The 26,084-nt window shown below is 46.0% G+C and overlaps 1 protein-coding gene across 4 annotated transcripts in view; it reads right to left on the bottom strand.

Annotated features, from left to right (window-relative positions):
* Nucleotides 1-213: 213 nt before the first annotated feature.
* Parp4 (poly(ADP-ribose) polymerase family member 4) overlaps nucleotides 214-26,084 on the bottom strand; it is an 88,688-nt gene continuing 62,817 nt past the window's right edge. For 2 of the 4 annotated variants that reach the window (XM_055616666.1, XM_055616675.1), the window contains 7 exons: nucleotides 24,561-24,683; nucleotides 20,589-20,651; nucleotides 14,431-15,505; nucleotides 14,271-14,353; nucleotides 9,481-9,580; nucleotides 4,865-4,997; nucleotides 214-635 (listed from right to left, as the gene is read on the bottom strand). In XM_055616666.1, coding sequence (XP_055472641.1) covers nucleotides 443-635; nucleotides 4,865-4,997; nucleotides 9,481-9,580; nucleotides 14,271-14,353; nucleotides 14,431-15,505; nucleotides 20,589-20,651; nucleotides 24,561-24,683 — 1,770 coding nt within the window. In that variant the 3' untranslated portion in view covers nucleotides 214-442. The remainder of the gene's footprint in view (nucleotides 636-4,864; nucleotides 4,998-9,480; nucleotides 9,581-14,270; nucleotides 14,354-14,430; nucleotides 15,506-20,588; nucleotides 20,652-24,560; nucleotides 24,684-26,084) is intronic. The other 2 variants (XM_055616649.1, XM_055616657.1) reach the window with 2 other exon arrangements.

Here is a 26,084-nt window from a genome sequence, read left to right as displayed (position 1 = left end):
CCGAACACAGCCACTAGCCAGACCAACTCCTTCCTGTCCTGCTCAGAAGGGCCTCTGGGGGAAGAACACCTCCCAGAATCTGAAACAGTCTCTAGCATTACTGTTTTTCACAGCTTTTGTTACTAAGTGACTAATGAATCCTGCTTCTATTTATTTTTAAAGGTGCTGATAGCTATGCTAAAACAAACAAACAAAAAACTCAAACTAATTACGTGTCTTTGTTGGTACCTTTTACTATTTGATTATTTTCTACATAGATACATGAGAATGGCAGTGGGGCGGTGCTGATGCACGCCTCTGATTCACTTGGGAGGTGGATCTCTGAGTTCCAGGACAGCCATGCTACACAGAGAAACCCTGTCTTGAAAAAAACCGAACACCACCACCACCAAAAGAAATTAAGAAAGGTTTAAAAAAAAAAAAAAAAGCAATTTCAGTGGAGTCAGCCTTGATTGTAGTGTAGAATTCTGTGAAGAGAAGTGTTGGCTTGGGGCTGGATTCCCAGTAGTTGCTTTGTGGCTGACTCCCAGTCTTTACCCAGCTCAAGCCGTTGGCAGATAGACGGATATTGCCCTTCTGTTCTTCTGGCCCATTCACTTGCTTTCTTTATGTTCTCAAAAGCCCATGGAATATTCCTAGATTAAAAAAAAGGTTTCCATTGGTTCAGACTATGTGAAAAGGCAAGGTGGTACCAAATCTATAACACTGTATTGGATGAAACAATTCTGTCAAAAACGAGGATTTTAATAAAAGCAGTTCTTGGAATCTGAATAAAGTTCTCCTCAGCTGTCACGGGGTTTTGAACTCACTCAGTACATGCCTACACTTCTTACCTGCCTCACGCCCCAGCTCCCACTGTGTACGCAGTCCCCACTTGCTCCCTCAGGGGAGCTGCAGCTTTTTCTTGCCTCTTTTTATTTGTTTCCTGTTGTGTTGTCCCTGAGACCCGTTTCAAAGTCCATTCACTGTCTGGGGGTTTTCAACGTCTAGATACTTGAACACCTGAGGGTCAGTTGTAAAGAGCTACATCCCTGGCCCTTACGCCAAAGTTTTAAAATGTAATTTGATGTATGTGTGTGTGTGTGTGTGTGGCCTGTGTGAGAAAGCTGTGAACTATGGACTGGGCAGAGTGCAGAATGTTTTTCCCATAAGGTGGCTGTGCTGAATAGTTTCACATCAACTTTGACACAAGCTAAAGTCATCTGAGAGAAGGGAACCTCCATTAAGATGCCTCCATAAGATCAGGCTGTAGGTGGGGGCTAGCAAGATGGTGCAGGGATTAAGACATTGACTGTTCTTCCAGAGGACCCAGGTTCAGTTCCTGGCAGCTCACAACCGTCTCTAATTCCAAGATCTTATACTTTCACACAGCATACATGTAGGCAAATACCAATGCATATAAAATAAAGATAAATAATAAAAAAGATCAGGTTGTAGGCAAGTTTGTAGGCCTTTTTAAAATTGAATGATTGATGGGGAGGGCCCAGCCCATGGTGGGTGGTTAATCCCTGGCCTGTTGGTCCTGGGGTCTATAAGAGAGCAGATTGAGCAAGCTATGAGGAACAAGCCAGAAGGCAGAACCCTTCCATGGCCTCTGCGTCAGTTCCTGCCTTCAGGTTCCTGCCCTGCTTAAATTCCTGCCCTGACTTCTGATGATGAACTGTGATTTGGAGGTATAAGCAAAAGAAATTCTTTCCTCCCCAAGTACCTTTGGTCTTGGTGTTTTATAGCAGCAGTAGTAACCCTAACCAAGACCGTTGCCTTCTACAAAGAGGTGCATAAACTGACAAGTGACCGTACTTGAGAGGACATGAAGTAGATGCCCTGGTGTTGCCACATTTTCTCTGGGAAAAGGAAAAGGCCAGGGAGGAAAATTCTTGGCTCTTCTTACATGATCAAAGATGATAAGGCATAACACCAGGTGCATTCCCTGGTGTACTTGTATATGTTTAAGCCAATTGTAAACATTACCTCATGTTTTGTTTGCTTTAATAATAAAAACGAAAAGGGCTTTGTTTGCACGACTCTATTGCTTTGTTTTGAAAACGGTTTCTCTGTGTAACCCTGGCTGTCTCTGAACTCTGTAGATCAGGCTGGTCTCAAATTTCAGAGATCCACTTGCCCCAGTGCTGGCATTAAATAAAGGCAGAAGCCACTACTTCTTGTCTTGTTTACATTACTCAAAAGGCCCTACTCAGGTCTTACCCTTCAATCCTCAGATTTTGCCTTGCTGGCCACAGGGCCGGTGGTGTGTGTGTGTATGTGCGCGTGTGTGTGAGAGAGAGTGAGATCAATGCAATATAAATGAGAGTGCACACATGGCCATGGCTTGAGTATGGACAACTTTTGGGAATCAGTTCTTGTCCTTCTACCACATAGAATTGAACTCAGGTTATCAGGCTTACAAAGCAAGTACTGAGCCATTTCACCTACCTATTAATGAAGCTCTTAAGAAAAGTTATATTGGGGTGTGGATAAGTTGGTAGAAACAAGAAGTTCAAAGTCATCCTCAGCTACATAGTTTAAGGCCAATTTGGGATAATTACTCCTTAAAAACAGGTGGATCTATGTGAGTTTAAGGTCAGTCTGGTCTACAGAGTGAATTCCAGACAGCCAGAGCTACAAAGTGAGACCCTGTCTTGAAAAAAAAAACAAAACAAAAACAAACAAACAAATTTCATGGAGCTAGTGAGATGGCTCAGCAGGTAAAGGGGCTTATGAACAAGCCTAATGACCTGAGTTGAATGCCCAGGACCCACAGTATGGGAGAAAACCAACCCCCCAAAGCTGTCTTCCGACTTCCACATGCATGGTACGTTACACACTCCTAAACACACACACAAAATGAATGCAAAAGAAACCTAAGGGTTCCATTGGGGCAAACTTAAGAGATTTTAGGTCTTTTCCATTTTTTCCTTTGGAGAAAGGGCCATCATGTGTGGTGTGGTGGTGAGGAGCTGTGTTCATATCTATAAGATATTGTATAGCTTTTTCTCAGGAGTCAACCAAAGCTAAATTTGAATATGCTTCTCCCTTGGTTATGGGATTGTATCTGTCAATACAATAAAAATATTCTTTGTTTTGTTTGTTGAGACAGTGTGATAGTCTGAATAGGAATGGTCCCCTAGACTCCTGTGTCAATTCTTGGCCATAGGGACCGCCACCATTCAAAGGTGTGTTCTTACTGGAGTAGGTGTGGCTTTACTGGAGGGAGTGTGTCACTATGGAGGTGGGCTTTGTGGTCTCCTATGCGCAAGGTCTGCCCAGTGAGGCACACAGTCTCCTCTTCTGCCTGCCAATCCGAATGGAGAGCTCTCAGCTCTTCTCCAACACCATGTCTGTCTGCATGCAGCCATGCTTCACACCGCGGTAATGGACTAAACCTCTGAAACTGTAAGCAAGCCCCAGTTAAATAGTTTCCTGTACAAGAGTCATGGTGTCTCTTCATAGCAGAAGAAACCCTATGACAGTCAGAGTCTCTCTATCAAGTAGGTCTGGCTGTCAGGTGTACTGAGAATTTTCGTGTCTTTATAAAACATGTAAACATGCTTTTGTTTTAATCCCAGGTGTGCTGCTTCAGATTGTCCACAGTGGACTACTTGCCTCGTGCATGCCCTGGCAGGGGTGTGATTCTGCCAGCAGAAGATAGTTTAATTCTGGGGGACTTTAGAGAAGATATAAAAAGACCAGAGCGCAGAGAGAGGGCGCACTACTGTTCCTTCTGCTGGTTCGTGGTTCTGCTGTTACTGGTTTGTCAAGAGAAAAGAGACAAGAAGTTGGAGATATCCTGACAAGATGAACATTGGACTTGTCCCAAGGAACTTAAGGCCCTAATTATCAGGAAGTAGTCTAAAAATATCAACGTCCCCTCCCCCCACTAATCGCCTGTCTCCAATCTGCTGTTGGAGTGTTGGAAGGGACTGGAGTGGAGAAGGAAGGGAGATATAAGAACCCAAATAAAGTAGTGTAGAAGAATATGACAATAGTCAGAAATTTGCTTTGAAATCATGGCTGGCTTTGAACTCAGGGATTTACCTGCCTCTGCCTCCTGAGTGCTGAAATTAAAGGCATGCATCACTATGCCAGGCAGAATATTCTAATGGATTTTATTTAATAGTGTAATAGTTTTCTCCCCTTGTTGTTTGTTTTGGGACAGAGTCCTACTGTGTAGCCTAGGCTGGCCTTTAAGATTTCCATCTTAATTTTTCCATCGTCAGTGGTGGGATTACAGGAATGTAGCCTCCATGACCTGGTTAATGCTTTGGTTTACAGCATGTGTGACTGTGTGTGTGTGTGTTTGGCTCTGGAGTGCAAAACTGAGTCCAGGTCCCAGTGCACACCAGGCAAATGCTCTCTCACTGTGGTACAGTCTCAGCTTTGCTTCATTACTTTAACTACTTAGACACAGGACATGGGGCTCCCATTTGTAGTCTTTGGAACAAGCCAACAATCATACTGTGGCTCTTCTGAAAGCAGAGATGAGCAACATACTCTAGTGTGGAATGCCAAACCAGGAGCTCAAAAGGCGGTGCTCTAGCTTCATGTGCATGTGCAATGAGACTCCCTCCAGTGAGTCGGAGGTAAAAACTCATGTCAGTCATCCTACGTAAAGAGCTTTTGGGCAAGTTGTAACCTGTGAACAAATTCTCTCTCAAGATTAGCATGTACAAGCTAGACATGGTGGCACAGCCTGTAACCCCAGCATTTGGGAGGCAGAAGCATGAGGACTACTGCAAAAATAGGGTCGGAATCATTGACATAGCAACTTCTAAACCAGCTTGTGGGTGCTGGGCCCAAACCCACAAAATCTAAGAGGAAAACCAACCAGATTTCTAAAAAGTTTCTGCTTAGGACTTTAAAGCACCTGGAAATGAAGGCGTCATCCATCTTTATCAGCGATTTGGCAACCATTCCTTCTTGTTCCAACTTGGTGTGAAGAAACTGTAGTACCAGCAGAGTGGCAATCAGGTCTAGGAGAAGTTCTTTTCCTTTTGTACCTAAAAGAACAAAGATGTCCTTTATGTGGTTTGGAGAACTGTCCCCCGGGGTTCCTTCATCTATTTGAATGCTGGGCCCCCACATGGTGCCGCTGTTTGGGAGGTTCGGGTGGTTCAGGACAGGGAAGGAGTGTTCACTAGGGGTGGGATTTGAGGGTTTATAGCTTCCTTCTATTTCCTGGCACGATATGACGTGAGCCGCCCTCGACCTGCTCGGGACACCGGCTGCAGTGCCATCCCTACCAACGTAACACCTGACCATCCTGACACTCTGGAGCCACAAACCAAAATAAACCTTCTTCCTAGAGTTGCTTCTGGTATTTTAAGCACAGCAACAACAACAACAACAAAAAGTAATTAATTAGTACCCTCTGTGCCTCAGATTGCCCATGTATTAAAGTTCTACTGAAGAATTGCACTTCTTTTAAGCCAGGTATGGTTTCTCATGACTATAATCCCAGCACCTGGGAGGCTAAGGCGGGAGGATTGCATGAGTTCGAGGCCAGTTTGAGCAACATAGTGCATTCTAGAGCAGCCTGGGCTCCAAAGCCAGACCCTGTCTGAAAACAAAAACAAGCACACAACCAACAGAATTATAGTACAATTGAAATGTAATACGTTAATAGATCATAAAACTCTACAATTATGAGACAATACATTGTGCAGGCCAACAAAACCAACTGCAGATATTGTAAAGGTCCTTAATTAGCCTTTAATTTCAATAGAAACTGTGAACAATTAGAGCAGGTGTGCCTGTCACATTATTCTGATGTCTCTTTGGACACTGAGCTCCCCTCAGAATCTCTCACTCCACCACCTGCTGTCTACAATAACCAGAGAGGCCCGGGGTGTAAGGAGCTTTAGTTCCTCGGTTCTTGCTGTAAGTGTCTTGGAAGAAACCTAAACACACAACAGATAAACATGACTCTGTCAATGTGTCAGACTCATTCTGGCTGTCAGCAGCAGATAGATCCAAACCAAGATATTTTGAAGCTAGGGTTGGATGGTAGGTGCTAGACACTGGCAGGGGTCACCTGCAGGGGTGTGTGAGCACCGTGTTGATTCTGGGAACTGGACTCGGGTTCTCTGCAAGAGCAGCAAGTACTCTCGGTACTCTTAACCAGTGACTCACCTCTCCAGCCCTGTTCACTCTTTTTTTTTTAATTGCATATGGACACTCTATGGGGAGGGGCACATTATGCCGCCCTGTGCATGTGGAGGGGAGAAGTCAAGTTTTGTAAAGTCAGTTCTCTCTTTCCATCTTTACACGAGCTCCAGGGAGGGTGCCAGGCTTGAACATCAAGTACCTTTAGCCCCCGAGCCATCTTGCTAGCCTGGATGTTATTTTTGAAAGTCATTCTCAGAATACTCATTTTGCTGGGTGGTGGTAGCGCACGCCTTTAATCCCAGCACTTGGGAGGCAGAGGCAGGCGGATCTCTGTGAGTTCAAGGGCAGCCTCTTTTATAGAGCGAGTTCCAGGATAGCCAGGGCTACACAGAAAAACCCTGTCTTGGAAAACAAACAAAGAGGATGCTCACTGGGGGCTGGGACTACAACTGTAGTGGCGCAACACTCGGCTGCCCTACATGAGGGCCTGAGCTCCAGTACCCGAAACAAAGCAGACGAAAACAAAGCTAGATTTGGTCAGCTGTGGTGGCGCACATCTGCATTCCTGCGTGTAGGAGGTTTAGCAGAAGATCTGACTAAGCCTGGGCCATCTAATGAGACTGTCTTGAAAAGGAATATTTACAGTCTTTGATAAAACCCCAAGTCTGCTTTAATATACACCGCACACACACATGCATGCACACGTAACTCAGTTAATCCACAACATTGCAGTCTAGAGTATGAAGACTGGCCTCAAGATACCATGAAACCAAAGACAGGCAGACAGATCCAAGACTGGAGAGACCGAAATTCATTAGGATTTAATGACCAGGAGGCAAGACCAGTTGGGTTTTCCCAGCCTGGGTCAGAAAGAGCAGAGTATTTCCAGCCTAGAACAAAAGTGGCTTGTGTAGAGGATGTACTTGGGTTACCTCATGTCAAAGAGGCAGACACATCCCTGGAGCGAGGATTTGTCTGTGAAACTCAACACATTACTGTGCTGGGTTTGCTGGGCAGCTGCAAGAACCAGTGAGGAAAACAAAACAAAAACAATAAAAAAGGAAAACTGAGGAGAACTACTCTCGTTGTGCAGTCTTGGTGGCTGTAACCAGGGTTGGCAGACGGCATAGCATATTGAACCTCCACATCAACGATACTTTGTAGCTGTCTTTTTTTGTTTTTAAAGATTTGCTTATTTTGTTTGTGTGTGTATGAGTGTTTTGCAAGTTTGAGTGTGTGCAAGTGTATATGTGTATTACATGTGTGAAGTGTTTTGGAGGCCAGTAGAGGTCATTGAGTCCCCTGGGACTAGATTACATACAGTTGTGAGATGCTCTGTGGGTGCTGGTAAAAAACCTCAGATCCTCTGCAAGGGCAGCAAGTGTTTTTAACTGCCGGCCGACTCTTCACCCGCTAATAGGGTCTTGCTCTGTAGCTCAGGCTTTCTCAAACTCATGGCAATCTTCCTGCCTTGATTTCCCCAACTGCTGGGATACAGGCATGAGCCATCATGCTATCCTGGAACTCCTCTGTAGACCAGGCTGGCCTCAACTCAGAGATTTACCTGCCTCTGCCTCCCATGCACTGGGATTAAAGGCATGCGCTTTAATGTCCGACTGAATTTTCTCTATTCCTATGTTGATGGTCATCTAGATTAGTTTCATATCTTGGATATTATGAACTGTGCCACAATAAACATGGACAGGAAAGGATCTCTGTAATATCCCAACTTAGCATCCCTCAGACATATGCCCAGAAGTGGTATAGCTGAATTATATACTAATTCTATTTTTAGTTTTTTTGAGGAATTATCATATTGATTTCCACAGTGACTCACCAATAGTATATGAGGGTTTGGCCTGCACTGATCCTCAGGGATATTTGTTTTTGTTTTCTTCCTTTTAAAAATGTTTGTTTATTTAAATCATGAACACACACACACACACACACACACACACACCACACACACCCCACATGGGTTTGTGCATGTTGAGTATAGGCCTCATAGGCCAGAAGAGGTTGTTGGGTCCCTTAGAACTGGACTTAAAGCCAGGAGTGGTGGCACACACATTTAATCCTAGTACTCAGGAGGATCTCTGTTAGTTTGAGGCTATCCTGGTCTATAGAGTGAGTTCCAGGGTAACTAGGACTACACAGAGAAACCTTATCTCAAAACATGACTAAAACTAAGATAAAGAACTGGAGCTGGGCACGGTGGCGCTTGCCTGTAATCCCAGCACCAGAAGCAGGTAGATTGCTGCAAGTTTGAGGCCAGCCTGATCTACAAAGTAAGTCCAGGACAGCCAAGGCTACAGAGAAACCCTATCTCAGAAAAAAAAAAAAAAAAAAAAAAAAGAACTGGAGTTACGGGTGCTTGCCAGCCACTCAACATGGGGACATGGGTGCTGGGAACTGAACCGGTGTCCTCAGCAAGACTACCTCGTGCTCCTAACCCAGAACCATCCCTTCAGCCCCTGTTGTTTCTTGAGGGAGTGAGACAAAGCATGGAAGAGTTACATTGCAAAAAATGCCAAGGTCTCAAGGTAATTACTATGTGGAGCAGAATGCCCTTGTTGGCCATTAGGTACATATGCTGTGGCCAAGAAAGTACTTACTGAGCATGTTAAATTGAGCTTCTGGATATTATTACTGGCAGGATCTGGCTCCGTAGCCCAGACTTGCCTCAGACTCGTGGTTCACCTGTCCTAGCCTACCGAATGCAGGATTTCAGGTGTATGTCACTCTTCTCAGATTTGGGCTGTTATGCTGCTGTTGGTGGTGCTGTGTAGACTAATAAAATTGCCTAAATAATACTGTCCTCATAGGTCAGCTATGAGTTTCCTTTGATTGTTAATAAACCTAATTGTGGTGGCTGATGTGGTGGGACATGCCTTTGGCGCCTGTGATCCCAGCACCTGGGAGGCAGAGGCAGGCAGATCTCTGTGAGTTCAAAGCCAGCCTGGGCTACAGAGAGAGTAGAAAGACTGAAGGCTAGCCAGGGCTACATAGTGAGACCCTGTAAAAAAAAATCTAATTTTATTCACATGTAGCTTCCAAAACTATTAAATGAATGCACTAATTAACAATATAATTTATTGGGGCTAGAGAAATTGTTCAAAGGTTAAGAGTACTAGCTGTCCTTCCAAAGGTCCTGAGTTGAATTCTCAGCAACCATATGGTGGCTCACAACCACCTATTATGAGATCTGGTGCCCTCTTCTGGTGTGCAGGCGTACATGCAGGCAAAACATTGTGTACATAATAAATAAATCTTTTTAAAAAACAATATAATTTATTACAATGGCGAGTTTGCCTAGAAATGACTGGAAAAATGATGGAATATGTGACTCAAATTAATTGAAAAACAGTGACTTACCTAGAGATCGAATGCCCTTTTCCTCAAGAAAATTGTGTAGAACATTTACATTAAGTTTTAGTATAAGTCCTAGTTCTGGTGTCAGTTTCCAAAAACCATCCTGTCAAATTAAGAAAAAATTATATTGTTAATCATAGGTCCTATCCCATACAATATTTCCCTAGCATGATTCCTTTTTCAGTATTTAAAATATACCATTTACAAAGGAGGAAAAAATGTATATTCTTATTTAGTTTGAAATGGACAGCTTCTTTATAAACATAGAAGTGTGTGCGTGTGTGTGATGCGGGGGAAGACACATGTGTGCCACCATGTGCTGGCTAGTTTATGTCAACTTGACACAAGCTAGAGTTACCCGAGAGGAGGGAAGCTCAACTGAGAAACTGCCTCCACAGATCCAGCTGTAGGCACGGCTGTATTCACGGGGAAGGGCCCAGCCCATTGCGGGGACCACCATCCCTGGGCTGGTATGGTATGGTAGAAAGCAGGCTGAGCAAGCCATGGAGAGCAAGCCAGTAAGCAGCAGCACCCCACAGTGGCCTTTGAATCAGCCTCCTTTCTCCAGGTTCCTGCCCTGTTGGAGTTACTGTCCCAACTTCCTGCAGTGACAACAGCAATGTGGAAGTATAAGCTGAATAAACCCTTTCCTCCCCAACTTGTTTTGAGTCAAGGTGCTTCATCACGGTAACTAGGATACAAAGCATATTTGAGGTCAGAGTTCAACTTTATGTGTCCACTTCTCCCTTTCCGCCTTAATATTGATTGGTTCAGTGCGAAAACTCTTGTAGCTTTTACCTGTGAAACTCTTTCCCTCTGGCCTTTTACATTTTTTAAAAGTTTTACTGACTACAGCTGGGTGTGGTGGTACAGAAGCAGGTGGATCCCTGTGAGTTCAAGGCCAGTCAGAGATACAGTGAGAGACCTTGTCTCAAGAGCTGTACAAACTGGGCTGGAGAGCTCAGCAGTCAAGAGCACTGGCTGCTTTTCCAGAGGCCCTGAGTTCAATTCCCAGCTCCCGCATGGCAGCTCACAGTCATCTACAGCTCAGTTTCTGTCACCTTCAGGCACCAGGCACGTACATAAAAGAAAACAGGGTGGTGGTGCACGTCTTTAATAACAGCACGAGGAGGCAGTGGCAGGCGGATCTCCGTGAGTACGAGGCCAGCCTGAGAGAGTTAGTTCCAGGACAGCCAGGGCTACAGGAAGAAACAGCCTCAAAATAAATAAATAAACAAACAAACAAACAAACAAACAAACCCAAACAAGTACATACAATAATTAAAAAATTTTTTCATTGATGTGTATGTGTGTGTGTGTGTGTGTGTGTGTGTGTGAGAGAGAGAGAGAGAGAGAGAGAGAGAGAGAGAGAGAGACATGTATGCAGTGTGGGGGAATATGCAGTGAACATGCATACAGTGTAGAGGGCAGAGGAGACCTTTCAGACATCAGTTCTCTTTCCACTATGGGCTCCAGGGATTGGATTCAGGTTGTTAGACTCCTGTGGCAAGCACTTTTATCCACGGAGCAGCTCACCGGCTCCTTAAACTGGTCTACTGAAGATGCTCTTAAAGCTGCTCTCCTAATATGAGACCCTGTCTCAACAAAACAAAAACCAAAAGAACAAGTCCCGGGTTGGGGGGGGGAGGAGGTGGCTGATGGCTCACTGGGAGAGAGAACTTCCTGCTCTTCTGGAGGCCCTGACTTCAGTTCCGGGCTGTTCACAAGTACCTGTACCCCTATCAAACGCACTCTTCTGGACTCCATGGGCACACCCCGACACACATCATACACAGATATAAAAATAAATCCTTCCCCCATCCCATCAAACAAATGACTTTCTTTTCCACCCTTTCTTTGTGTATATATATATATTTAATTAATTTACATCGTGTTCATAGCCCCCTCCCTCCTCTCCCCCCTCTTCCCCTATTCCTCAGAAAAAGGGGGCCCCAACCCACCCTCCCCAGCTCATCAAATTGAATCATGACTGAGCTCATCCTCTTCCCCTGTGGCCCAGTGAGGCAGCTCCACCAGGGGGAAGTGATCAAAAAGAGGGCAACTGAGTCCATGTCAGAGACAGCCCCATCACTACCCGGAAACCTATATGAAGCCTGAGCTGCCCCTCGGCTACATCTGTGTAGGAGGCTTAGGTTCAGTCTATGCATGGTCCTTGGTGGGTGCTTCAGTCTCCACAAGGCCCTCTGGACCCTGGTTAGTTGGGTCTGTTGGTCTTCTTGTGAAGCTCCTGTCACTTCCAGATCCTTTATCCTTCCCACCACTTTTCCATAAGACTCTTTGTCCAATGTTTGGCTGTGAGTCTCAGCATCTGTTTCAACCCGCTGCTGGCTGGTGCCTCTCGGAGGACAGCTATGCTAGGCTCCCATCTACAAGCATAGCAGAGTGTCCTTAAGAGTGTCAGGGGTTTCTTTCTCCCATGGGGTTGTTTCGGGTTGGGTCAGGCATTGGTGAGTTAAACATTCCCTCAATCTCTTCTCTATCTATCCCTGCACATCTTGTGGGTAAATCTTGGGTCAAAGTTTTGGTGGGTGTGTTGCTGTTCCCCTTTTGATGGCTTTTGGAGACTCTCTACAGAGCCCTGGGTGGCTTGGCTCCCCCAGAGCTCCACCTGCCTGTTGTGGATGTAAACATGTTTTGCTTTGGTCCCAGGTGTGGGATGTGGGGCTGATTCAGATGGTCCCCAGCAGCAGACTATTTGCTTGGTGACAGCTCTGAGAGGAGCTCTTTGCCAGCTGCAGACAGTTTAAATCTGAGGACTCTGCAGAGAGAATAAATGCCATTGCCCACAGAGTGTGGAGAGGAGAAAGAACATGGCTGCTCCTGTTTACCCCTTTCTGCTCCTCCCTGAGTGCACCACTATGCCTGGCTATAAATAAAAATTCAAAAATAAAAAAGTGGAAAGCAATTGAGGAAGACACTCATCATCAACCTCTGACCTCCACGTGCGCATGTACACAGATATACTCACATCTGCATGGATCCTTGCACACTCAAACTCAGGTCCACACACACACACAACACACACACAAAAGGAAACGAGAAAAGATTAGGATTCTAGCTCGGGGGCAGAACACTTGCCTAGGTATACAGTTCCCCATATTCAATATTAGTACCTAAAACAAAAACAATACATCATGCAAGGCTGCGTGTACTTGGGACGGTGAAGCAAAATGGCTGCTGCAAGTCTGAGCCTAGCTGTGCTACACAGGGGGTCTTAGGCCAACGTGGGATACACAATGAGATCCTATTTAAAAAATAAAAATAAATAAAAAATTAAGACGCTAATAATCCCAGGGGCCTGTCAGGCAGAGGCAGGTGACTTTCAACTTCTAGGCCAAATGGGCCCACATGGGACATTCCAAGTTAGCCTGGGCTATATTGCAAGAGCTGCTTTGAAAAAATTAAACCTGGAGAGATGGCTCCAGTGGTTAAGAGCATTGAACGTTCTCACAGAGGACCCGGGTTCAGTTCCCAGCACTCACATCAGGTTCACAACAACCTGGAAATACGGTTTCAGGGGACCCAGTGCCTCGAGCCCTCTGCAGGCCGCTGCATGCACACGGGACACGTAAGCTCACGCAGGGAAGACACACACACATAAAAACACTTTCATGTGGGTTTCAGAGATCAAGCTCAGGCCATGGGGCTTGCTTGGTAAGCGCTTTGCCCACTGAGCCACCTTGCCAGCCTTCCACCTTATATTTTTAAAGATGTTATTTTATAAATATAAACAAATGCGCTTTTTTTTTTCAGAGCTGAGGACTGAACCCAGGGCCTTGCGCTTGCTAGCAAATGCTCTAGCACTGAGCGAACTCCTCAACCCCAAATAAATGCTTTTCAAGAGTGCCCCACCGCATGTGTCGATTCCCATTCTCACCCCCGTCGTGTGGGCAAGGCAGCTGAAGCACGGTCTGCTTTGCCAGACACAAAGTGGCGCTGCTGGATTAAGTCACTTTGTAAATGACTTCCCGCCAGCCCAGTTACACACGGAAGGCTGGATCTCTGCGCCAGCGCAGACGCTAGATTTGCAGGGTGTTGGCCAGCTTACAAGATGGGTACCGTGCCCTCCAACTACTCCACACTACCACAGGCCAGCTCAGGCGGCAGGGAAAGCCTTCCTTACTGTGGACTCCCTTTGTAAACTGTGTAAACCCTCAAGGCAGGAAAGCGGCCAGAGCCCTTACGGTCTCTAAAGGTCATTCCCAGTGTGGCCAGGCCCTGCCCTGTAAGGAAAAAAAATCCTACCCCCCACCCCAAAACAAAATCCTATATAGGCCTGCCTCCAGCTCAGGTCTCTGCAGGCTCTCAGCCTAGCAGAGGCAGCCGGGGCTTTCCCTCCTCATAAATCTCTTATGTGAGGTTTGTTGTGCAGTGTGATTTTATGTTGGCTCCTCACTGCCAGGGTATCTTTCCCTTTAGAGCTGCAGCACTTACATTAACTACTGTCTGTATCCTCTGGACTATAGGAAGAGATTTAGACTATTCACCACACCTCCGTTTACTGGGCAATAGGAAATTTCTATCAACTTCAATTTCCAGTTCTAGAACTTGGAAAATAAGTCTGAGACCTCTTTAAGGATGCTAATTTTCAACTGAGGAACATTGATAGTCACTAACAATGAGAGGAATACCAGCCACCACCATGCAGAGAGTTTTGCTCAGCTGTCCGTTCTCCCACACTGACACACGCCCTGAGGCACTACAGACTGGCAACCAGTTCTTCTCTGACAAACGGCTTTGAGAGGCACTGCTGTAAACTGTGAAACAAATACCTCGGTTTGTAGAGCAAAGAGTGAAGTCCACGACACAGGGCTCTCCCGGCTTTCATCACAGAGGACATCTTCCGCATCATCTTCTGAGGAAATGTCACTTGTTACACAAGGTTTCTCCACCCTTCTTAAAAACTTGCATGCCCCATAGCCTGCTGCTTACCTGTTTCTGTTTCAAAAGAACTTCTATCCAATGAGGCAGCCAAAACCTCTTCTAGAATGAAGTCTGATGACAGAGTGCTGTCACCAGCAGCTAATCCGTAAGCAGATTCAAGCGAATCCCTTCTGAGATGTGAAATCCTGTAATTAGGGCTCGGAGGGACTTCGGCACTTTGAAACTGAAGAGAAGAGGGATCAGAGCTATGATCCCCGGTAAGAAGAGGACTGACAGAAGGTGGCTTGGGAGGACTGCGAAAAGGTGACTTGTGAAGAGAATCCAGCTCAGGGGTTTTGGGAGAAAAGATGATATTGGAGTCTTGGGAAACTTTATCTGGATCGAAATCCTTTGAACTAGAGAAGCCAGTGGAGAAAGTAGTACCTACGGCAAGCTTACAGCTTTGGCGGAGCTTTAATAGATTTGACTTAGGTGGGCTGAATCCTACAGGAGGAGGAGAAAGATGGGCAGTGCCACCAGGGGGAAGGGGAGGGGGAAGAGGATGGGTATCACCAGGGGGAGGAAGACTACTACCAAGGAGAGGAGGAGGGGGAGGAGGAGGGGTGCCACCAAGGAGAGGAAGAGAAAGAGGAAGATGGGTGCCACCAAAGGGAGGAGGAGGGGGAGGAGGATGGGTGCCACCAGGGAGAGGGGGAAGAAGGGTGCTACCAAAGAGAGGAGGAAGAGAGGTAGGGATGCTGGAGAGAGGAGGCAGGAAAGCAGAACTGTAGCTGCGGGGAGAAGGGAAAGAAAACCCAGCTGTGACTGCGGAAGCGGGAAAAACCATGGAAGGAGACTCATTTCCATGAAGGGGTGCCTTGAGCAGCCTTCGAGATCCCGGTCTTTTCATTGCCACCATCTGGCTCAGATCCAGGGGCTGTTCCGCATCTTTCAGTTGCGGGTGGACACTGAGAGGTGGGTCGAAGGAGAGAGACTGTGCGGTGGCACGTGCCTTCGGTACTGAGGTCATGCCTCCAAAATCTTCAGGACCGGCTAGAGCATGCATCTTTACAGCCTTTCTTTTACATTCTTTAGTGGAGCGTAGCAGTAATTGCTTTCCATTCCCTTCAAAGGAGATTGAGGACTGCCCAGGAAGCAAAGTTGTGCGTGTGAAGAGAAAACAGAAGAAATGAATTAGCGAACATTCTTTCAAGTGGCTGGACGGTTGGGTGGTCCCGGATTGCTCATCCCAGAACAAGGCCCATTAGCCCTGGCAAGGAAACAGGCCCAGAGAGGAGGATTTTAGCCAGGTAGGGAGTGATGATTCACACTGCTAATTTCACTCAGGAGGCCCCAGGCAGGAAGACCCTAAATTCAAGGCCAGACTGGGCAACTTAGTGAAACAGTTTCAAAATAAAAATGTAAGCTGGTGATTGTGGCGCACACCTTTAATCCCTCGCTTGGGGGACAGAGGCAGGCGAATCTCTGAGTTCAAGGCCAGCCTGGTCTACAGAGCCAGTTCCAGGACAGCCAGAGCTACAGAGAAACTGTATCAACCCCCTCCCCCACCAAATACAAAAACAACAAAAACAAAAATAGAGGGCTGGAGATAATACTCAGTGGTGGAGTGTTTTCCTTGAGTAAGCAATCCAGATTCTGAGTTCCTTCATGAACACTACAGGAAAAATAAAAATAAATATGCAATGTGTGGGGTGCTGATTGGCACAAAGACGCTTTCAGCCAAGCCCAGATTCAACCTCAGAGACACATAGAAGGTGTCCTTAGAGCACACATCCAGCCCACCACACTGTAGGCCTTTCTTGCCAGCTCAAGCAGCAGGGACGCTTTCCCTGCTGTGGGCAGATACTCCCTCTGTAAACCCTGTAAACCTTTAAATGCGATCAAACGGCCAGAGTGCCTCCCTCAAGGAGCTCCAACGACCAGCCCCCACCACCGAAAGGCCCAACAGCTGGGCTCCCCAAGGTGGGAGAATGGCCAAACCCCACCCTACAAAAAAGCAAAAAACAAAACAAAACAAAAAAACCCCCACAAATCCCTGAGCTTGCACCAAGATCAGGCTACATAATCCCTCCAACTCCAGGTCACCCTGAAAGATGCCACTCTCCCCAACCCTACATAAACCCTGTGTTCTGCTCAGTTCCCTCTGTCTCTCACCCTAGCAGAGGCAGCTCTCTCCTGGGTTTTCCCTCCTAATAAATCTCTTGTGCGCGATTTGTTGTGCAGTGTGACTGTGTGGTGATCTTTGGCTCCCGACGGCCAGGAGACCCTTACCTCGAGCTGTAATGCTCACAGGCACCCTCCCCCACTAACGGCATGCAAATAAACGCAGAAAGTATAATAAAAATAATGCTTATCTGGTTTCCCATTTGTTTATTTCTGACCAAATGTCTTACCACTGGCCTATCTCTGAGAGGCTGAAATGTATTGAGCTATTTTTACTTTTGGAGGCAGGGTCTTCCCATGCAGCCCAGGTTGGCCTTGAACCCATGATAACTCTCCTGTTGCAGCCTTCTGAGGGTAAGATTACAGGTGTGAGCCACCTGTAGCCACCATTGGCTAAAAGTTTTATAATAAGCTAATAGACAAAGGCTGGTGTTAAAAGGCAGTGTTTTTGTATGGTTTTAAGAGAACCAGAATGACGGACACAGGCTCTGGGGTCTTACTTGGTCATTCATACCCGCACCTCTTGTAATAATGGCCTTGGCACTGGTTCCTTCACTGCAGGTGCCACACAGTCCTCTCTGAACAGTGCAGCCCAGATCCGGGACCCCTCCCCACCTGCCCTGGTCTACACATACACCCCTTCCTGGATAACAGAAAGTTTCTCCTTCACTAACAACAATCAAACTTAGACATTGTCTGCCAAATATTCCTACTGTGTCTGATAAGAGCCCAGAAAGGCTAACCTGGCCTGAACTGGTTTGGGGTGCGTGGGTAGTAAGGCAGACAGTGTCCTCACAGCAAACTTGCAGGGAGAACCCCTTCTTTACTCTCTTAGCCTTTGTGCGTGTTTCTGACTAAAATCAGAAGGGCCATGTGCAGCAGGGAAATGATTATCGGACCTAATCCCTCAATTAGTATAAAAACACCTCAGCTACGCCCCTTAGCAACCGAATTCCTTTCTCTCTGGGAGGATGCCCCCCAAAATAATTGAGGCCCTAGAGCATCTTTGCTCATGTGGCCTGCTATTCCCTCAAAGTGTATTTTGACGTAGTCTTGCTGTGCCTGTTTGGTTTGTTTGTTTATGTTGTTATTATTTGAGACAGGATCTTACTCTATAGCCCTGACCAATCTGGAACTTGCTACACAGACCAGGCTGGCCTCAGACTCACAGGGATCCGCCTTCTTCTGCCTCCTGAGTGCTGGGATTACAGGCGTGCCCCACCATGCCTAACCCATTGCTTTACTTTAAATACAAGTTATCTTGAAGCTCCCTTCCAGAGGACCCACCATCTGCCTCGGGCAAGTAAAAACTGCTAAATGAAACTCCAGCTGCAGGGTGTCGGATTTTTATTTCAGGCACCTGCACTCAAATGCACACAAAAATAATTAAAACTAAAGAATGTGTAAATAACACTATCTTATTCACACTGCACGTCTATGTGAGTCCTTATTGTCAGCTCTTGTCAACCTGGAAACACCTTGCCTAGACCCAGCCTATAATACCAGCACTTGGGAGGCTGAGGCAGGGGGATCTTGGGTTTGAGGCCAGCCTGGGCCTGGATTTCCGGGCAGCCTGGGTTACAGTGAGACTCAAAGAGAAACAACAAAGAGAAAGAGAAGGTGAGGGGAGGTTGTTTCTCATACTTTGTTTAGGACGCTGGGAGTGGAACACTTGTGATCGGACTCACAGGCTAGGGAAGCCTGCTCCTGACAAACTGCAACCCAAGCCTCTTTGTTTTCGACAAGGCCTGTTTTCTTTGTAATTAATGTGCATGTGAATATGCTTGTGGGTGTTTGAGTGTGACAGCGCATGTGTGGAAGCCAAAGGACATTAGGGAGTTGATTATCTCTTTCCAAGGTGGGTTCTGAGGCTCAAATTCATGTGGTCTGACTAACAAGGTGAGCACTTCCACCTTCCAGCCATCTTGCTGGCCCATGAGACATTGTCTTGCTCTTAACTGACATACAACTGGATAGGCAAAGGCCAGGCATGGTTTCTCAGCCTATAATCCCAGTACTTGGGAGGCAGAGAAAGGTGGATCTCTGTGAGTTCGAAGCCAACCTGGTCTACAACGTGAGTCCAGGACAGCCAGGACTCTGTCACACAGAGAAATCTTGTCTTGAAAAAGCAAACTAAAAAAAAAAAACTGCATGGGCAGGATCTGGAGTTTGCTGAGATCTTCCTGCCTTAGCCTCCTGAGTGCCAGGATTACAGGCATGAGCCTGCACCCCTAGCCTGAGCCTGCACCCCTAGTGTTATAGTTTGAATGTACAATATCTCCCACAGACTCATGTGTTTGAACTCTTGGTTTCCAGCTGTGGCACTGGGGAGAAATCATGGAACCTTTAGGAAATTAAGCCTTGATGTGGGAGGTATGTCATTAGGGGTGGGCCTTGGGGTTTTACAGCCATTTCCTCCTCTCTTTCAGAATCCAGACTGCTAATGCAACCATTTGTTAAGCCATGCCCCACGCCTTCCCTACCATATTGGACTGTGTGCTCTCTGGAAATGTGAAACAAAACAAGCCCTTTCTCCCTTAAGCTGCATTTGTCAAGGTAGTTTATGTCCATAACAGAATGAGACAGGGTCTCCCTGTGTAGCCTAGATGGTCCGGAACTCACTATGTAGGCCAAGTAGGACTGGAACTCCTCTCAAGTGCTAGGCTGAAAGGCATTAAACCACCACCTGGCACTAGTTATTTGTTTGTTTGTTCCCACGTTTATCTTACACCAGGATAAATTGCAGTGAAATCTAAATGTAAACATAGTATTAATAACCACTCTATGGAGGAAGCACAGTGTTTAAGGGCCAGTCTATAGACAAGCTTAGGCTTCTCTCACAGCAAAACCAGAATAAAATAGAATTCCTAAAACAAATGAAGGGGAGAAATTTAAAGCCTAACCTGTGAAGAGGAAAGATATTTCTAGGCACAGCAAAGCGAGACAACCCAAACAAGCCGGGACCTGCGAGGGAGAGCTGGGGCGGATACAATCAAGATTCATTGTATAAATGTACGAAGCTGTTAGAGAATAAATAGAAGGGATCCTAACACACATACACACAAAGCAAGAAATGAAAAAAATTAAAAGGTGACAGAGGGCCTGGAGAAGATGGCTATGGGATTAAAAGCAATTGCTTATCTTTCACAGGCCCCAAATTCAGTTCCCAGCACCCGTGTGGTCTGGCATTTCACAGCCACCTCTAATTCCAGCTCCAGAGGATCCAACGCCCTCTTCCGGCCTCCATAGGCACCTGTATACATGTGTGCATGCACACATACACACAAGCACACACACACACACACACACACACACACACACACACACACACACGAGAATATATACAGAAATAAAAATAGAATAAATCAGGCTGGAGCAGAGGTTAAGAGCACTGTCTGCTCTTCCAAAGGTCCTGAGTTCAATTCCCAGCACCCACATGGTGGCTCACAACCATCTATAATGAGATCTGGTGCCCTCTTCTGGTGCACAGGTACACATGCAGACAGAACATTGTATATATAATAAATAAATAAATCTTTAAAAAATAGAGTAAATCTAAAACATGTAACAGGTACCAACTGCTTAGAAGGCTAAGGCCCAAGTATCACAAACAAAAAACTCTGCATGACCAAAGATAACAAATAAAATTACACAACAAATGGCAGCCAAGGGACCAGGAGTTTAAGGCCAGCCCAGGCCACACAGTGAAATTCTGTCTTTCAAATATATAAAATAGGGGTGGGGGGACGGGCGGGAGGAAGGCAGTAAGATGGCTTAGTGGGTAAAGGCATCACTGGTAAACATTACAACCTGACCTCAATCCCTGGGACCTATGTGGTGGAGAGACCCCTAGTTGTTCTCTGGACTCCACACACAGGCCCTGGCACATGCACACAGGAACACAGGAACACATGCACGCGTACACACACACATACAGAGAGAGACACACAGAGAGAAAGAAATAATGATGAATGGCAAACTGGAAAAATGTTTTCTTTTTTTCTCTGAAAAGTCATCATGTATAGTTCTGTTTAAAGGTATACCTGTGACAATCTGTTGCCATTAGTGACTTCATCTTGCTTTAGTCTCAAAGTTTCAGTCTTTGCCTATGGTACAAGTGTAAAAGTATGCAAATGAATATATTTAGAACAGAGCAAGTGTCCTTTAATACATCCTTTCCCCTCCCCATGCCACCTAGCTGTCCTCTTGAGAGATGAACGCACGTCACAGTTTTGAGAAAGAGAACAACCCTTGCTTAGCATACACAAGGCACTGGGAAAAGGGGGTTGGGGGGCGCTGGAAAGATGGCTCAGAGGTTAAAAGCAGTGTTTCCAAAGGTCACGAGTTCAATTCCCAGCAACCACATGGTGGCTCATAAGCATCTATAATGAGATCTGGTGCCCCCTGTTGTCCTGCAAGCACACATGCAGGCAGAATGCTGTATAAATAAAAAATAAATCTTAAAAAAGAAACTAAGTAAAAAAGATAATAAAATAAAAAAGAAAATAAATAAAAGCAAAAACAAGAAAAAAACGAGCCAAGTGTAAACACAGGAACTCAGTGTTCTCCTTGCTTCTCACGCACACTCCACCTTAGGCAGTCTTTCCTGTACGGGAGGTGCCTCCCACCTAACTGCTGCACAGACGTGGACACAGTGACCTAGGCAGAGGCTGAGCAGGCTGTGCTATTCCTGAGGCTTCTGGCTTGACACAGTCCATTTCAAAAACTCTTGCTCGCAATGGCAGCTAACGCAATACCTGCCACAGCCAGACTAGTTGGGAAGTGCAACGGGACCAGGCCCTTCGCTCTTCTCAACCCTAGGATTGCCTGAGCATACTTTTAATGAAATGCTTCATATTTGAGGCTTTTCCCCCTGATTTTTAGAATATTGCAATATACACCACAAGCCATCTCAGGTTTTGGGTGCAGGTTTTGAGAATCACTTCTGTTCTACAGACATCTTTATGCTTGTACCGTGAAGGAAATACTATGACATGCTTAGTGTTTCTTTACTGTGACTGCACCTGTTGTGGGATTTTCCATTTGTGAAGTCACATAGGGGCTTCATAGATTTGGGAGCTCTCTCTGCCTCTGCCTCTCTTTCTACGGTGTCTTTCTACATAGCCCTGGCTGTTCTAGAGCTTACTTTGTAGACCAGGCTGGTCTTGAACTCACAAAGCTCTACCTGTGTCTGTCTCCTGCATGCTGGGATTAAAGGTGTGGGCACCATGCCCAGCTTGCAGCATTTTCAAATTCTGGGTTGGAGAACTCGATCTGTACTGTGCCCTTTTCACAGTGGAAAAGCACATGGAAAAGCTCCAGGCCACAGGGCTCAGCAGGGTCTGAGAGTCAGGTCTATCCATTTGCCCCACCTGTGTGGTCTTCTTTGCTTTGTTGAGACGGGGTTTCTCTGAGTAGCCCTGGGTGTTCTGAACTCACTTTGTGGACCAGCCTGGCCTCAAACTCAGAGATCCACCTGCCTCTGCCTCCCGAGTGCTGGCGATTGGCAGAGCCTGTGGTCTTAATCACTGTATTTTACTGATGTTCAATTATCTAACTTAGAAAAAAATTTTTTTGAAGTGTCTATCTACATAGCTCAGAGTGGCTTGAACCTGGGGTGTAAGCCAGGCTACACTCTGGGCTCTGAAACAGGGACCCTCCTGCCACTGCTCACTCCTTGAGAATTAGCTACAAGTTTTTTTTCAATTTTTAATTTTATTTTTATTAATTATAGTTTATTCACTTTGTATCCCAGCTATAGCCCCCTCCCCCAGCCACTCCCAATCCCACCCTCTCTCCCTCTTCTCCTATGCCCCTTTCCTAGTCCACTGATAGGGGAGGTCCTCCTCTCCTTCCATCTGATCCTAGTCTATCAGGTCTCATCAGGACTGGCTGCATTGTCTTCCTCTGTAGACTGGTAAGGCTGCTCCCCCCTTAAGGGGAGGTGATCAAACAGCAGGCCAAGCAGTTCATGTTAGAGACAGTCCTTATTCCTATTATTGGAAACCCTCTTGGACACTGAGCTGCCATGGGCTACGTCTGTGCAGGGGTTCTAGGTTATCTCCATGCATGGTCCTTGTTTGGAGTATCAGTCTCAGAAAAGGCCCCTGTGCTCAGATTTTTTGGTTCTGTTGCTCTCCTTATGGAGCTCCTGTTCCCTCTAGGCCTTTCTATCTCCCCTTTCTGGTTTTGTTTTTATTTCTGTTTTGAGACAAGGTCTTACCGTGCAGCCCTGGCTGGCCTAGAACTTACTATGAACTTAACAAGCTAATGTGAGCAATCCTCCTGCTTCTCCTCCAGGGAGTGTATTTGTGGACAGTTTGTCAGCCATGCTCTTTTGTACTTTACAGTGAATTCCTAAAGGGCAGATGTCTTGGTGTTACACCAGAATTTTCATAAGTGATGAGTATTTTACATTCTCAAGGAGACATTCTCTACATACATGGGTAAGAGAGGTGTTATTTTGGCCAAGGGTTCCCCTCACTGTCATGACGACATAAAGCACAGTATCAATCTACAGCCCTACGTTTTACTTTATGTGTGGCACGTTGTATGAACAATGGTGTTGCCATAGATTAAAGTGGGGCCAAAAAGTCCCTGTTGTCTACTGACAGGTAACCACTGTGATGCTCCACCGCCAGATATTAACAGGTTTGTGGGCTGCTGGGTACAACCTACCGCATTGCCAGCTGTATAAAAGCATGGCATGGCACACACGGGTAAGTATGTAATTCTTTTTTTAAGACTTTATTTTTTAAAGGTTTCTTATGTGTATGGCTGTTTTTCCTGCACGTATGTGTATGTACCCTGTGCTCGCAGTACCTCCAGAGGCCAGAAGAGGGCATCAGCTCCCCTGGAACTGGGATAACTGACAGTTGTAAGCTGCCATGTAGATGCAGCTTACATCAAAACCGGGTCTTCTGGAAGAGCAGCCCTTGCTCTTACCCTCTGAGCCATCTCCCCAGCCCCTGGCTGTACTGTTTTATGTATTTGTTATGCTGTAATTGCTTTTAAAGATTTAGTTTTACTTTGTTGTTTTATGTGTATGAATGTTTGGCTTGCATGCATGTATGTGTACCACAGGTACGCGTGGGGCTCTTGGGGGGCAGGAGTCGGGGCCCCTAGAGCTGGGGTTATAGATAGTTGTGGGGCACCATGTACATGCTGGGAATCAAACCCGGGTCCTCTGCAAGAGGAACAGCAAGTGCTCTGAACTGCTGAGTTCTTTTTATTATGCTTGCTTATTTTGTGTGTGTGGAAGCCAGAGGACAGACTGAGAAAGCTGGTTCTCTCCTTCCACCACGTGGGTCTGGGGCTCTACCTCAGGTCCTGGGTTTGATGGCAGGAGCCCTAACCTGCTGAGCCATCTTGCCAGCCTCATGTCACTCTTGTATTAATTAACCATGCTGGAGTAGGAACCAGGGCTTCATCCACTGTGGGCTTTACCACTGAGCTACATCAACAGGCTTCTTTGTTATTTACCTTTTTTTCCCTTTGAGGCAGAATCTAATGTATCCCAAGATGAACTCTGTGTGTCACACTGAGCTCCCAACTCTTCTATAAACCCTCTGTTAAGAGCTTAGTCTTTCCGTGGCTGGGAGTGGTGGCTCTCGCCTTTAATCCTAGCACTTGAGAGGCAGAGGCAGAGGCAGAGGCAGGCTTATCTCTGCAAGTTCGAAGCCACCATGGCCTACTAGTGAGAACTCTAGTGAGTTCTAGCACAGTCAGGGCCATACAGAGAGACCCTACCAAAAAAAGTATTGGTTCTATTCTATTCATTTAATTCAAACAAGGCTACTGCCAACAGTTTGCCGTGCTCCAGCAGTGGCTTCGTATGTCTTGTGGTTACTGTATCTCTTGAGTTCATGAAGTCTACTCATTCAGTAACTGCCATGGACCACTGGGCTTGTGTGAGTTCACTCTAGGATGTCCACAGAGCCGTGAAATCTTCACTGATGTTCTCGGAACACCCCCATGTTAGGCAGTGGGGGGCTGAATTTGGTGATAGCACTTACCTGCCTTGTGAAGGCCTCTGGCTGCTTTTCCTGCCAACTCATGTATGGCAGAAGGTCTACATCTTCTTTGGCAATAAGTTCCGAAATACTTGGGACATTAGCAAAAGGAATCTCATCATTGTCCTATATAGAATCACAATTGGGTTAAATCTTTAAGAAAGATATTATCAGATTAAATAATTAGCATATTCTGAAGCCTTGTGGATATTGGGTTTAGGATATCAGGGCGTATACTTGGATCATACATCCCTGGCTATCGGGGTCCTTCCATATCAATCACAAATCAAGAAAACTCCCCAAAGGCTTGCCTAAAAGCCAATCTGAAAAACAAATCTAGAAATTTAAAACTGTAATAAAATTATAGTATGACTTTTTTGTGCATGGTTACGTATTGGGGATTAACTCCAGCATGCTACTACATCCTAGCCCCAAACTACTACAGATAATATTTTTGTTTGTTTGCTTTGTTTTTTCTATGTGGCGTTGGCTGTCCTGAAAGTCACTCTGCAGACCAGGCTGGCCTAAGCTCAACCTGCCTCTGCCTGCCCTGGGGTTAAAGGTGTGTGCCTCCACCACCTGGCTTCCATATCTTAAAATTCACATACAAATAGTAACCAGAAATAGTAACTAAAAATACTAACACAGACTGTTAGTTTTTTTGTCAACATGAAAGCTAGACTCATGTGGGAGGAAGGACTCTCAGCTGAGGAATGCCTCCCTCAGATTGGACTGTAAGCAACCTGCGGGGGTGTTTTCTTGATTGATGATTGATATGGAAGGGCTCAGCTAATTGTGGCTGGTCCCATCCCTGTCAGGTGGTTCTAAGCAAGCCTCCATGGCCTCTGTTTCAGTTCTCGCCTCTAGGATTTTGTCTTGATTTCCTTCAATGAAAGACTATGGCCTTTAAATGAAATAAACCCTTTCCTCTAAGCTTGCTTTGGGTCAACGTGTTTTATCAGAGCAACAGAAACCTACCTCAAACAACATGCAATTCATGTAGAGTAAGTGCTGGTGTGAGGCCCTAAGACCTCCTGCCTTCTATCCACTTTGACCTTCACAGCCCCGGAGTGGCCACTGTCATTACTGATCAGAGAAAGAGTGACCTTTTGGGTTTTGTTGTTGTTTTCTTAGTATACAATCTCCCTATGTAGCCCTAGTGGCCTAGAACTCACAATGTAGATCAGGCAGTCCTCTTGTCTCTGCCTATGAAGTGCTAGGATTATCAGGTATGTGTCACCATAACTGGTTGTTGCTGTTTTGACACAGAATTTTCTTGTGTAGCCTGGGCTGAACTCACTCAGTCGCCTCCTGCCTCTGCCTCCTGAGTGCTAGGTACGCCTCCAAACCCAGAAAAATGCTTACTGTTTTTAAATTTAATTATTTACTCATTTTTGCTTTTTTGTTTGTTTGTCTGTTTTGAGACAGGGTCTCACTGTGTAGCCCCAGCTGGCCTGGAACTCACAGAGATCTACCTTCCTTTGCCTCCTGGTGCTGGGATTAAACGCCTGCACCATCCCTTCTTGC

Source organism: Psammomys obesus, unplaced genomic scaffold (assembly GCF_907164565.1).
Source record: "Psammomys obesus unplaced genomic scaffold, mPsaObe1.curated_primary_1811, whole genome shotgun sequence".
Classification (NCBI taxonomy): Eukaryota; Metazoa; Chordata; class Mammalia; order Rodentia; family Muridae; genus Psammomys; species Psammomys obesus.
This window is presented reverse-complemented; position numbering and strand designations above follow the sequence as displayed.